Genomic DNA, 13,948 nt, shown 5'->3' on the forward strand with positions numbered 1-13,948 from the left:
ATCAACAGACTGCACAGTGTTTTTCAGAGCTGTGTCATTTATAAAATAGTTTGTCAGACATGAGTCAGTTGCTGGGTAGTCAGGACTGTATCGAAAGCCTCCGAAAAGACCTGGTTGACCTTCAGGGAGCGATTCTGGACGTGTTTTCTCGAACCGGACCGCTCCGCTTTTCTTCCTGGAAGTTCCCGGACAAGCACTCCTGTAATCTAGACATGGTAGCTCTGCTAGAGCAGTATGACTTTGTGGATGGGGAAGATGCGTTCAATCAGCACTCCCACATTGTTTTACTGGAGTTGGTGGTTGACAGGTAATACATAACAATGACAATTTTATTATATAGCACATTTACATGAAAATTCATGTGCCTAACACAGAAAATTAAGAAACATAAAAATGTTAGATGTTTTAATATTGCTATTATTATTACATGCACAGTGAAAATAAACGCGGTTTACACTGTACAATGAAATTCTTATTTTGCCAGTGTCCCGTTGGGCCCATGCCTTGTGGATGTTTGCAAACAGACCTGTACAAATTAGTGCAGTAGCAGATAATGATAGTACAGTAACAGCCAACAGTAGTGTTGGTGTGGGAGCGGGGCAGTGCTGATTGTCTCATTCAGGAGTCCGATGGCCAACAGCTAGAAGCTACAGAGAGTATTAGTGCTTGATTTCAGGCTCCTATAGAATCTACCTGAGGGCAAAAGTGTGGAGAGGTGGTGGGTGTGTATTGTCTCTAAAAATGTTGTGAGCCCTTGGTCGTGTAAATGCCGTGTAGTGATGTGAAGGCTGCTCCTGTGATGGACTGTGCAGTTTTTATCCCACGTTGGAGATCCTTCCTGTCAGTGCAGCTTCCAGTACCACTCTGTAACTGAGGTGGTGATGATGCGCTCAACTGTACGTTGAGTTGCAAAAAAAAATGCTGGAAAAAATGAGGATTTTAGTCGACATGCCACTTTCTCAGCCATCTTAGGAAGTACAGTCTTTACTGTGATTTCTTGAGAAACTTCTGGATGTTGTGAGATCTTCCTTAATGTGTGTCCCTTGGAATTTAAAGGTTTTCACCCTCTCTACCTGTCTCACAGATGTCTGCTGTGTGTATGCTGCTTTATCCTTCTCTTCACATAAAAAAATCAAGAGTTGTCGGTCTTATCTGCACTTAGGAAGAGATTATTTTGCTGACACCAAGCCACCAGTCCTGCCATTTTGTTTTCTATATGCCATCAGTGATCAGCCTAATGATTGCGGTATCATCTGTGAACTTTATAATGCTGCTGTTTGATGAATAGACATGAACAAAATCATTGGTACCCTTCTGTTGAAGGAGGAAAAACTCACACTAATCACTGAAATAACTTGAAACTGACAAAAGAAATAATCAGCAAAAATTGACATTACATTACATAAACACATAATAATTGTTAAAAAATTTTCTTTCCCTCCCTCTCTGGCTGAACAAGACTGCTGCTTCTTGTACAAAGCTCCAGTGCTTACATTGACCGACTGAGGGGCAGCCACAGGAGAGAACAAACGCCACAGAAGGGATGCCTGTCAGTTGGTCTCATAGTCACAAACTACTGGAGTAATTTAGTTCAATTTGCCAACATAAAGGTAGGCAGACTGCTTCATTTTAGTGAAGGCATAATTAAAAATAATGGCATAATGTTGCCAGTTAACTGATAGATCTCAGTGCTTTAGGTTGTCTTTCCTTTCTTAGGAGTCTGAACTCAGTAAAAGGCAGATGGAAAGAAACAGTGATGAGACAAACACTGCATCACCTGTCTCACCTCAAATGAGCTCAAGAACCAACTTTTGCAGCCGTTGCTTGTCTGCTTGGTCTTCAACGAGCACATTTGAAATTTCCCCACAGAATCTCACATCCTCCAGTCCCACCCACAGCAGTCCATGCTCTCCTGTGTTTAGCAGTCAAAACAAAAGCTGCCAGACTGTCGAATCATCACTCATTCCATGCGATGCGTGTCATCAAGTGCAAACTCTTTTGAGAAAGACAGGAGACGCTCTGGTAGACCTGCTTCAGAGCGAGGGCCTGCCCTCATCTCTGCAGCCTCTCTTAGCAGCTGTGGATGACTCTCTGGAGCTGGGACGCATGACAGCAGGCGATGTTTCCCAGTGGGCCAATGAACAGCGCAGGGACACGCGCAGGCTGGAAAAACACCTTCAAGATGTGCGCTGTACGGTGCAGCCTCTTAAAGACAGACTAGCAGCGGCAGAAGAGGAACAGAAAAGATTCAGGTCCCAGCTGGAAAGAGCACAAAAAGACTTCAATCAAGAGAAGGAAAAGCTTCAAATAAATTCAGTCCAGCTTGAATTTTCGCTGCAGAAAGCACAGAGAGTCATTAAAGAAACAGAGAAAAGGCTGCATGAGGAGCAACAGCAACATAAGAGGGGTGAGTGAAATTGTGAATAAACATGATGAGAATTCACTGGAATCACTTTTCTACTTTCACATTTTTGAACACAGACACTATGTCCTTGGAAGAGATGAATTTCAAACTGAAGGAGGAAATAGCATTGCAGCAAAATACCTTAAAAGCACTGGGTAAGACACGCACCTAAGATTAATCTACAACCTTTCTTTCATTTAAAAAAAAAGAAAGTATGTTTTGCAGAACACACACAAAATACATATTTATGCAGGCTAAGCATTTTTTTTGTGTGTTAGAACATGAAAAGAAAGGACTGCAGGAGAGTCTGAACACCTTACAAATAGAGGAAGAGGCCTGTTCTAAACTGCAGCACAGGATCCAGCAGTTAGAGAGTCAGATCTCCGACATTCAGCTCCTGCTTGATAAGGAGAAAGCCAAGTACCAGAGTGCCTGCCGTCAGCAAGAGGTCAGCATCACAGCAAGCACCTGATTATTAGTTGTTTTCCACTGGGCACTGTGACAGACTCGCTTATGTGTGAGTCACACAGCAGTAATCAAATAGATTCATACATGTGTTGTTTGGTTGTGAAATCCAGTCAATGCAGGCAAAGCAGAAGTCTTTGTTAGAGAGAGTCGACGCTCTCGACGAAGAGTGTGAAGAGCTGCAGAAGCAGCTGGGGGAGAGAGATGAGAGGCAGATCGGCCTACAGAGTCAGCTGCAACAGATGTCAGAGGAGAAGGAAGAACTGCGGGCTCAGCTCACTCAACAGCAGGTAGATCAGAGCTTTTAAATGCACTTTACCCATAGTAATACCCAAAGAAGACATGTTTTAACCAAGTAGTATATGCTCCTATATTTTTTCCCCATCAGGACCTGTGTTTGAAGCTCCAAAATGAGAAACAGACCCTACAAAAACACACAGATGAGCTAAACAACTGTGTGGATGAGTTGAAGGAATATGTGCAAGCTTTGAGAGAGAGGGAGAGGCTGTTGGTGGCTTTCCCAGAGCTCAGCCCACTGGCTCAACCACAGAGTAGGCCGCTATGAATCACCTACTAACTAACATTACCTGTGTGTATTCAAATAAATGTGGCTTTGCACCTGTCAAGCACTAGTTGACTGCGGCTATTAATACTTCAGAAAGCACAGAGTGCTAGTTTGACAGACTTGGAATTATAAGATCACAAAAATGACCCAGTGCATTTGCAGATGAAAGAGACAGTAAATCGGAAAAATCAGTGCACATTAAAGTATTGCTCTTGTCTTCAATCTTGTCATTTTTAAGGAATATTTCTCATTTTATTCCATGTAAAAAAGGTACAGGAAATGTGCTTCTGGATATGCAGCAGCAACTGCAAGCAAATAGCATTCGTATAAATGTTTTGGAGCAGGAAAATTCCACCCTTCTTAGAAGTCTGGAGAAACTGGGAGAAAGAGCACAACATAATGCAAGCAGGGTAAGTCATTAGGTAGGATTCTTGTGATGCTACATAAATAGAAAACACGTGAATAGACGTATATCATGGATGAATAAACAACTTCAAACAGGGTTTTGTGGTTGTTTATTGCTGAACATCATATATATGCATTTTTAACAGGAAGCCTCCACTCAGCAGACACACACTGCTTCTCTGCCCAGCACACCAACGGAAAAACGTCCAGCGTAAGTATTCTGCTCTTTAGATTAGTCTGAGTGATACTGTGCATCCATTGTTGCCTTCTTCTTTGCTCCACAGGCAGAGCAGTGATGCAGCAAGGCTGGGGTACGTTAACAGAGGAAAGGAAGCAGGAGGAGGAGAGAGTGGTGTGGAGTCAGAGGATCGTGTATCCACCTCCCCCTCGTCCATACAAATCCACCTTCAAACACTCCACCTCAACACAGCGTGCACTGCTGCTAAAAGCCCTGCAAAAGTACACAGCCCTTCTCAACTTTATCACTCCCGGGCCTGGAATCAGAGGAAAAAATGAAACAGTGGAGGTGTGAGCAGAAGCTGTTTTTGCAAGCAATATACCTCGTTAAGAATTACTGGCAACAACTACAAGTGCCTAATTTTCTTTCTACGTAAATTCTGTTTTTTTGAGTTTGTGTGATTACATATTGTCATTATGTACAGTTATGGCAGTTAATATTACAGTTAAGATGGATTGCTCCATAATAAACACATTATTAATAAAGACTGTTTTTCACCGCTGTTAAAATAGGGCAGTTATGGCCCCTGCATATTAGGTTTCATGAAATGTGATATGCTTTCTCAAACAAGCCTGGATGTATCTGAATGGATAGCCTTCCCTCCGGATTGATCACATGGTTCTAAGTAAATAGGTAAAGTACCTTGAACGTCACAGAGACAGATGTCAGTGTCATTGTTTATGTGCTTGCTGACAAGGATGCGGGAGTTTCCAGGGAAACACAAGTGCTTGCTGGTTTCACTGAATCCCTTCTGACCTTCAGGTCAGTCCCTGCAGTGTAAGCTTTCAGTAAAATTGAATTGAATAAACAATCGTGTTAGTATAAACACTGACCTTTTACCAGTTTTACCTGAATGGACACATGACCTGTCATTTCAGTCACTTCACAGACAGCATGTGACCTGAAGGTTAATCCCTAATTGGCTTAACTATAGCTGTGTAATCAAGCATATAATTTAAGGTAATTTTAAGCACTTTCAACCAGTGCCATAGATGTCACTGAAAGTCATCTCTAATGCTATGCTTGACTAAACATTTCATTCTTATGAAGAAAGATATTTTGTCATTCCAATGAGCAGTTTGCCATGAATAAATATAAACTATTGTTTATTTAGCTAGTATATACATATGTAAAAAACAACAACAACAACAACAACTTCAATGTACCTCTATGATCTAATGGAAAATTTGTGCTTCACCTCATTTAACCTCAGTGTACTGTTGGTGTGTAGCTGTGACTTTCTTGAATAAAGAATGAGTTTGTAGTTTTGAAAACAAACTAAATGTGAATTGTGTTCAATGTCACGATGCAGTCTGTCTTCATTATCAGGCTGGTGCCCACATGACTGCAAGAACTGAGCTCCCTATGGCTGAACAGCCAAAGATTATATCAATATCAAGATTATATAGTGACGAAACGTTTCTCCCACAAAACGCTACGTCCAGATGAACAGAATCAACTTTTGGAGATCCACCGTAGCATAGTTAGAAACCATTTGTAGGCTTAGGTTCTTCCCCAAATTGTTTATGCTTTGATTTTTCCTCCATTTCATAAACAATCATGTCAGTATTGCTTACTGATGTAATTGTAGTTCTTATCTTGTGCTTTTGGCTGGACACAAGCATTCATTGGCATTAGTCATACCCACTTGCCTGGTTCACCTCAGATCACACTCAGTTCATTAAACCTAAATCTCACTCTTCAAGTTCATTTCCTGTTTCTGTTGGCGTGCCCCAGGGTTCGGTATTGGGGCCTCTTTTATTGATTATTTACATGCTTACATTCTGTCACATATTTCGGAAATACAATATTAACTTTCACTGCTGCGCAGATGACACTGAGCTGTATATTTCTTCCAAACCCAATTTCACCCTTCCACCCATCTCACTTTGTGACTTCCTCATGGAGGTTAAAACATGATTCTCCACCAATTTTCTCAAACTCAATAGTAATAAAACTGAAGATCCACTCATCAGCACAGCTTCCACTCTAACCAAATCCCACAAGTTTTCCATTAATATTGACAACTCTTCCACAAGTACCTCGACAGCACTTTGTGTCATTTCAGTCTCTTATTAATCACATCACCCGGTCTACTTACTTCCACTTACGCAACATCAGTCGTCTCCGTCCTTTCCTCACCCCACATGCTGCTGCTGTCCTTGTCCATAGCCTTGTCACTTCTCGAGTTGATTACTGGAATTCTCTTCTCTTTGGTGTCCCTAACAAATCTCTTCACAAACTCCAACTCCTCCAGAATTCTGCAGCCCGGATCATAACTTGCACACCATCCAGAAAGCACATCAACCTGTTCTTCGACAGCTTCACTGGCTGCCTGTAGATTCTCTTTCTAAATATTGCTTTTCACTTTCAAATGTATCCATAACCTGGCCCCACTCGTTCCCTTAGGTCTTCATCCGCCATTCACCTTATTGTTCCCTCTGCCTGTTTCACCACTATGGGGAACAGAGATTTCAGCCACTCTGCTTCCCAACTTTGGAATTCATATCCTCCGGAATACTGACTCTCTTCTCTTATTCAAGTCAAAAATCAAAACCCTGAATAGATGTTTAAACCCTCATCTGTTGAAACTAGCCTACTCTTTTTAACATTGACTGCAATTGTTGTATAATACCTGTTTATCCTTTTACTGTTTATCTTGTATGCTCTGTACAGTGACCTTGGGTTTTAGAAAGGCGGCTACAAATAAAATGTATTATTATGATTATTATAAACAACAAAAGGATGTGAATACTACATGGGTGTGATTCTCTAAGAGACTGAAATCAAACTCTGCACAGTATTTTTTTTTTTTGTAAATGCTGCTTCAAAACATTTATTTTTTAGTCTTTTGCATTTTACATAGACATTCACCACAACAGACTTGATAAGAAGAAGATTTGAGACTTGTGCAGAGAACAGAGTACAATACTACTCAGAAGTAAGAAAAGATTTGGACCATTTATAACTGTGAGAACGTTCAGCTTAAAAAAGCACCACAGTATGAATATCTATTACCGGGCTGACATTAAAAGCAGAACACTGACACAAAATTACAAGACAGTAGATTGCAAACTGTGCAAAGTTGTACAAAATTCTCTTGAACCTGACTCCTTTTTTAAAACTATGCCAAATGCCTCCTAGTGTACATTCTTACCTATGTTTGTGTTTTGGTTTAATAATTCAAAGCATGGTGTGCAGTATAACAGTTTCTCTCCATCAGACAAATAAATAACTGAACCATTCAGACTGAGCGTTTTCGCTTTGGACATCAGTATACATTGACTACAACATGTTTAAGGCCATTGGTTTCTTGTGTAACACATGCAAACATAAACTGAAAAGAATAAAATCAGAATAAACTTGTTTTTTAAATACACAGAGTAACATATGTGATTGAGAAATAAAAGCTCACTTAAATTCAATTATTGACACAAGTGTAAACTGTGGGAATGCTATCCATCTGATGTGAGCGCTCTCACATATGCGACTTTCCCTAATCTAGGTCAAGCTGCAGACTGGCGACAGGGACCGCAGTAAATCTGCTGGGATTATGGAGGCCCTCGGGGGAGTGGTGCAGATCCCAATTTAACGTAACGACCAGTGACTGCAGTATTTGTGTTTGAAGACTCCCGTTTGATAGGTTTCCACTGATATTAATATATCGACATTTTCCCAGCTTGTCTCAACAATCGGTGTGCTTTGTTACATAATCTCATGCTGACAGGGGGAGAAGTGAAAGGGGCTGCTGACTAAAAGGTGGATGAGAAAAAGACTCAGAGTGCAAGATCAGTGACACGAAAGAAAGAAGTGGGTCATGGGATGAGATTTAGGAGATTTAACAGAACAACTGAAGTGTTCAACCAGCTAATTACTGATTATAGACCAATAGAAGTACATGCAAAATTTATGAGTGACACACAAAAATAACAGAGACAAGAATGGCTAAGCTAATGTAAAATAATAGTATAAATAGTAAAAATCGAAAAATAAATACATAGAATATTACTTATATTATAGGATTAAATACTTTGTCCTAAAGAAAAATACTTGGGGAAGTCTATATATTACCAGATAGCAAAAGCCGGTTCTGGGGAGAAGAATCTCAATCTGATAAAGGAAAAAACTGAACTCTGTGCTTTTCTTTGTTCAAATTACAACAAACAGGAAACAATGCATTAACTGAATTAAATGATATTCTACTTTGTTAGCAAAAAGAAGAGACATTGGTTTTGCACCTCCACTGCTGTGGTAACATTAAAAAAAACAAAAAAACAACTCCACTGTTTGTCACAAAGAAAGCACCATATATGTGGAATCTGACAAACTGGCAAGGTTGCAAGAAAAGAGCTGGTCTTAGGGCATGTAACACAATTTTGATGCTTAATGTTTGCAGGACAGTAATAAAGCTCTCTACTGTACATTTGAAAATTACAAGATATACAAATAGGCTTCACAATAAGACAGAAGGAGTGCATCCCCCAGACTGTGGTGTGCATACATTTGCAGAGCAACGAGTATAGCCTGTCACATGCTAAAGGGAGTGAGATGCAGATAGTACACTAGTTATAGTACAGCATATGACTGGGCGACAACACACCGGGCAGTTTTAATGATTACGACTGGTCACACATTATCTCTTTCTGTTGCACTCCTCGGCTGCTGAGGCAGCGGGGCTGTCGATGTGGTGCGCTGAGGTGTCCAGCTGACTATCGGGCTGAACGGACTGCACTGTCTCTACCAGGCTGCCGCTGGGTAGCACCACATAGCGTGCGGCCATGTCTTTGGGCTGCAGCTCCCGTATTCCCTCCTTGCTGTGCCAGATCCCGTAACCGAAATACACAAAAAGACCTGCGCGAGAGACAAAATGGAAAAAAAGCTAGAGCAAGAATTTGACTCTACATAACAGCACACAGCTACAAAATGGCTCTTTTTTTGTCCTTGTGTTTGATGCAGAAGATGAAGGTGTACGTATGAGAGAAATTTATTATTTAATCTACTTGAGTGTAGCCAATCTACTAGATGTGACATTGTAGTTATCGTCCATCTTAGATGGCCAGGCTTGCTTATAGGACTGCTGATGGCAAAATGGCATTTTAAGACAAATACTACAGTCAGCATGCTAATGTACGCTCAAATGCAAAGCCTGCAGGTTGTTACATTCAAAGTCGTCACATCAGTGACTGTATAAAAGATCTGAAAGTTTACTGTATAAAGGTTTACAATCATTTGGCCACATAAGTGATTGTTAGCAATGCTCTGTGCAGTTAACACCACACAGAGCTAAAGTTAATGCAACTATTATTAGTTTTGAGGGGTAGCTTTCACTTAGTTTTTAATGCACTTGCAACTTCTGATTGTGAAAAATGAGGCCAGTTCAGAAATGTCGAGAACTGCAGTTTCTCAAATGGCCACTTGAGGCTAGCTCTCCTTTGAGTAAAGTATGCCAATCTCCTTAGAGACCTATTATCAACAGCCAAAAAGATTGTGTTTACAGCCTGTTACAGTCTCTGTAGCAATTTTTGTATAACTTTGTATAACACGCAATGACACACAAATCAATTTACAAGTTTTGTGTAATGTGTTCTTTTTCTGGACAAAGCATAAAAATGAGATACTGTTTAAGTGATCAAAATTAGAAATTCTGCAGGGATTCAAATAAGTATTTCTCCAACTGTAAGTAACGGGAGCGGATTGAAAAGTTGACTTCTGCCATTCTGCTTTTCCTCTGATGTAATAGTTACATCAGTGAACCAGTAATGATAAATAGCCTAATATTATGAATAGTACTTTAGCAAAAGAGTACTTTTGAGTTAAATTAAAAAAAAAAAAAAAAACACTCCATAATTACATTATGGGAGATAAGTATCCATTCCTGCCTCAAGGGAGTGAGAATTTAGCCAGAAGCCCTGTCGACAGTAATATCCCACATGTGTGTATCTTGTTAACTTGCAACAGTGTGACAGGGAAGTTTAAACAGTTTAGTGGCCCAGAGAAGCCTTAAGCTAATACAGCTAATTACGCTTCCCAAGTGATTCCCACTGACAGACGGACATCAAAAAGCTGTTTGTCCAGCGCCTACATCTGCAGAGGACTGATAATAAAAGGTTTTCTGCTTCCTAAGAGAACAGAAGATCTTTTATTACCAGCCTTTTATTGTAAAACTTGGGTAGGTTGCATTAAGTTCACCTGAAGCAAAAGGCAGATGTTTTATGGTAGCGTATTCAAACTACTTCCTGAGATAACACAGACGGCCACTGTTTGTGCGGATAGATAGTTGCATGAGCCGGCTGTGTAAAAGTAAATCTATTTGCCCAAAGTTTAAGTTGGGCAAAAATATATATTTTTGGAGGAATATACTGAAATCTTTTAGTGGCCCCAATATTTTCTGCATAAGTTCTGATGTCCTCTTACCTATGGCAATCCACACAGTGAATCGAATCCAGGTTAGAAGGCTGAGCTTCATCATGAGGAATACATTAAAGAGGATACTGGCACCTGGAGTCAATGGAACCAGAGGTACCTATATAAAAATAAACACTCTGTCAGTCTCTAAGCAGTACAGTTTTTCCTTCTTTTTAATATAGACTTGAGAATGTCTATAAAAGCTCACCTGGAATGTTTTGTTGTTTCTTTGTGGCTCATGGACCCATATAATAGCAAGGCTGAGAATGTAGGCTAAGCTAAAAATCACCAGAAGCATTGTGAAGCTCCACAATGGCAGCTGCAGCTGTTTCTTTCCAAATTCTAGCACAACACAGAGGGACACCGAGCTCACTATCAAAGTGAGCACACAGAAGGCCACCACTTCACCGGGCTCACAGTCCCCCAGCAGCCTGTCCAGGTACGGCTCCCAGCACGCCTTCAGCTGCCCCACGCCACGCCTCTCTTTTTGCTTCTGCCTTTCTACCAACTGGAGTTTGTCTGAGAAGGACTCGTACTGCTTTGGCTCCTCGCTGTCCTCAGATATGGTCTGAGATTCCAAGGGGGCAGGAGAAGGCTCGTTGTTGGGGATAGGAGATGTAGAAGGCGTTCCCTTGGAGCTGGTTTTCTCGGGCTGGAAGCGCAGCACGATAACACTCGCTGCCACGAAGGTGTAAGCCAGGAGAGTTCCGATGGACAAGAACTGAACCAAGGCCTCCAGGTCAAAGATGAGAGCCATGGTGGCCATGAGGATTCCAAACACCAGAATAGCATTAACAGGAACCTTGGTGATGGGATTGACTCTTGCAAAAATGGAGAAGAACAATCCGTCCTCTGCCATGGCATACACAATCCGAGGGAGGGAGAAGAGATTACAGAGCAGCACAGTGTTCATGGCTAGAAAGTGGAACAAAGAGGACACAAGTCAAAATATGGCACTGATAAATCAATACACCTGGTAAACACAATGCACCAACAAGCATTTAAATCAAACTCACCACATATGGAACCGACTGCCACAACAATTCCAGCCCAACTATAACCACGGCGGAAAAAGGCATCTGCCAGAGCCGAGTTGGGGTCCAGTGTATGCCAGGGTACCATCAGCGTAAGCACTGTGGAGACCAGGATGTAGGCTGTTGCTGCCAATCCAAGGGAGATAGCAGTGGCGATAGGAACGGCCTTCTGTGGATTCTTTGCCTCCTCACTTGAGGAAGCAATTACATCAAAGCCCACAAATGCATAGAAACATGTAGCCGAACCTGCCAGTATTCCCGACATGCCATAAGGTGCAAAGCCCCCTTGCTCCTGGCTCCAATTGGCTGGCTCAGCGAGCACAAAGCCAAAGACCAGGATGAAAACAATAACCCCCATACTAACGGTGGAGAAGATGTGGTTGAGGTAAGAGGACACTTGGACGCCAAAGGAAATGAAAAATGAGGCAACCACCAGAATTCCTGCCGCGAGCAGGTCAGGGTAATGCGCGAGGAAGGGAACGTTCCACTGCATAATGTGCGTCTCTGTGAAATTCTGGATGGCGTGGTTAAAAATTGAGTCTAGATAGCCGCTCCAGGCACGAGCCACCGCAGCCCCACCGATCATGTTCTCCAGAATCACATTCCAGCCAATGAGAAAGGCCCACAACTCCCCCACAGAGACATAAGTAAACATGTAGGCGGATCCCGTTTTGGGGATGCGCGCTCCGAACTCAGCGTAGCAAAAGGCAGCCAATAAGGAAGCTATACCTGCGAAGACGAAAGATATGATGACAGCGGGCCCGGCTGTGTCTTTGGCCACCGTTCCTGTCAGAACATACAAGCCAGAGCCCACCATTCCACCGACACCCATCAGTGTCAGGTCCAGGGTGGAGAGGCAGCGTTTGAGGGACGTGGCCATCATGTCATCTTCTAGTGTCTTGAGGCGGTTCAGTTTCTGACAAAGGCGCACCGCTGGCCCACAGCCTCTCGGACAGGTTGCCATAGCTAAAGGGTTAGGCAGGCCAGCTGGGCAGGATAGTGGCGCAGCAGTCACACTGGATCCATTACCTGCTTATGAAGAGGACCTGTAAAAAAGCAATTTGCATTTCGTGACTAAATATGTATTTTTCACAAATCAGCTGATGCATACTATGTGTGCAATGCCACTTTGGACGCAAAGTTCTCTTTCAAGCTGTACCTTTAAAGAAATGATGTCCATGTCCTTGAAAAATATTATCTATAGAGATTTTTAAGGTCCTGCATTTACATTTGACAATATCTTCATTTATACAGCTTAAAATCATAACATATCTGAATATAGGTCCTGCTCCCAATCACAGAAGGGTCATAGAGATACTGGACAAAAAAAAAGTTACATACATGAAGTCAAACTTCAGTTTCTTACATTTTTATACACAACATTTTGTCACCCTATGCTCTACAATAAAAACAAAATGCTTTAGATCTCATACCAGCTGATAACCAGGATCACCAGCCAGATGTTTGTAATATCTTTAAATCTTTACCTTTTAATTTACTTTCATGTTTTTCTCCTTTAAACCAAGAGTCTATAGTGAGTGGCACTACCCTCTTAACACGGTGGGCCAGTCCACGTCATCTAAAAGGTATCACTGATGTGTAAAATTACAACATCAAACAGAGTTGGAAAAGAGAGCAAGAAAAAAAATTTACAGATTATTTTGATATATTTAGTCTTTGTTTCAGTACTTCCAGATATTTCTCCTATCGCTCTGGGCGGTGCAACATCCGACTCCTGGCCTCGATCGGCATATGGCGACAACAGGATGCCTCCATTATAATTACGTAACGCTTTATTCCCCTCTACAAATAAGACCGCTGTCTACTACAACCACAGCCGTTTACATTACACGTATAAAAGCGTGCGTATCCACCATCAAATAACAGAAATAAGATCAGGCGGATGATTGAATGTGCGTCCTTTTAAATGCCAAATTAATAATTTAGAACAAAATGGAAACGCAGGCAGAGAGAGGATCACACCAGTGCATCGCCCTGCCTCTCTCCTGGATGTGGACGAAATGCGGCGCTACATCACACTTTCTACAGATAGGTGTGAGTTTCTGATCCACGCTTCGTTTGTAATGATAAACGACCGCAATGCCATTTTAAAAAAAAAGTCAACGATTGCTTTACCGTCGCTGTTCAAGATGCGTCATCGGTGCTGCTGCGGGTCCTGAGCTGTGGCGAGTTACCGGCGTACATCGTCTGGTGATGGAGCAGAAGGTGCACAGTCGAATAAAACTAACATGCACTGCCCTGACTGACTGCTTCTTAAAGGCGCAGCTCCAGCTGAAAGGGGTTCCCCGCTGGGCTCCACCCATTTTTCAATCCACAGGGTTCCCGGGGGGGGGGGGGTCCCTATGGTTACATGACAGATAAATTTACTATGTGCATGTATGTAGCCAGTAAAACACAACTGAAAAAGCTGA

General features: G+C 41.9%; 2 protein-coding genes across 3 annotated transcripts; one reads left to right on the forward strand and one right to left on the reverse strand.

The window, feature by feature from the left end:
* Positions 1 to 42: 42 nt before the first annotated feature.
* Positions 43 to 5,269, forward strand: ccdc157 (coiled-coil domain containing 157). Of its 2 annotated transcripts, XM_026186783.1 has the most exons (10): positions 43 to 307; positions 1,460 to 1,610; positions 1,717 to 2,407; positions 2,482 to 2,559; positions 2,683 to 2,852; positions 2,983 to 3,159; positions 3,258 to 3,420; positions 3,705 to 3,844; positions 3,986 to 4,050; positions 4,124 to 5,269. In XM_026186783.1, exons 1-10 carry the CDS (start codon positions 60 to 62, stop codon positions 4,353 to 4,355), a joined length of 2,115 nt encoding a protein of 704 aa, XP_026042568.1. In that variant the 5' UTR covers positions 43 to 59; the 3' UTR covers positions 4,356 to 5,269. The 2 variants fall into 2 exon arrangements, with proteins under 2 accessions (XP_026042568.1, XP_026042569.1); XM_026186784.1 differs by lacking the exons at positions 2,482 to 2,559; positions 2,683 to 2,852; positions 2,983 to 3,159; ... (2 more) ...; positions 3,986 to 4,050; positions 4,124 to 5,269 and having other exon boundaries at positions 1,698 to 1,784.
* Positions 5,270 to 6,829: 1,560 nt separating this feature from the next.
* slc7a4 (solute carrier family 7 member 4) lies at positions 6,830 to 13,818 on the reverse strand. The gene is made up of 5 exons (XM_026188497.1): positions 13,653 to 13,818; positions 11,499 to 12,562; positions 10,691 to 11,397; positions 10,492 to 10,600; positions 6,830 to 8,928 (listed from the first exon to the last, which is right to left on the reverse strand). The coding sequence occupies exons 2-5, from the start codon at positions 12,478 to 12,480 to the stop codon at positions 8,711 to 8,713; spliced, it is 2,016 nt and encodes a 671-aa protein (XP_026044282.1). The 5' UTR covers positions 12,481 to 12,562; positions 13,653 to 13,818; the 3' UTR covers positions 6,830 to 8,710.
* Between the last annotated feature and the right edge of the window lie 130 nt (positions 13,819 to 13,948).

This window comes from Astatotilapia calliptera, chromosome 12 (genome assembly GCF_900246225.1).
Source record: "Astatotilapia calliptera chromosome 12, fAstCal1.2, whole genome shotgun sequence".
In the NCBI taxonomy this organism is placed as follows: domain Eukaryota; kingdom Metazoa; phylum Chordata; class Actinopteri; order Cichliformes; family Cichlidae; genus Astatotilapia; species Astatotilapia calliptera.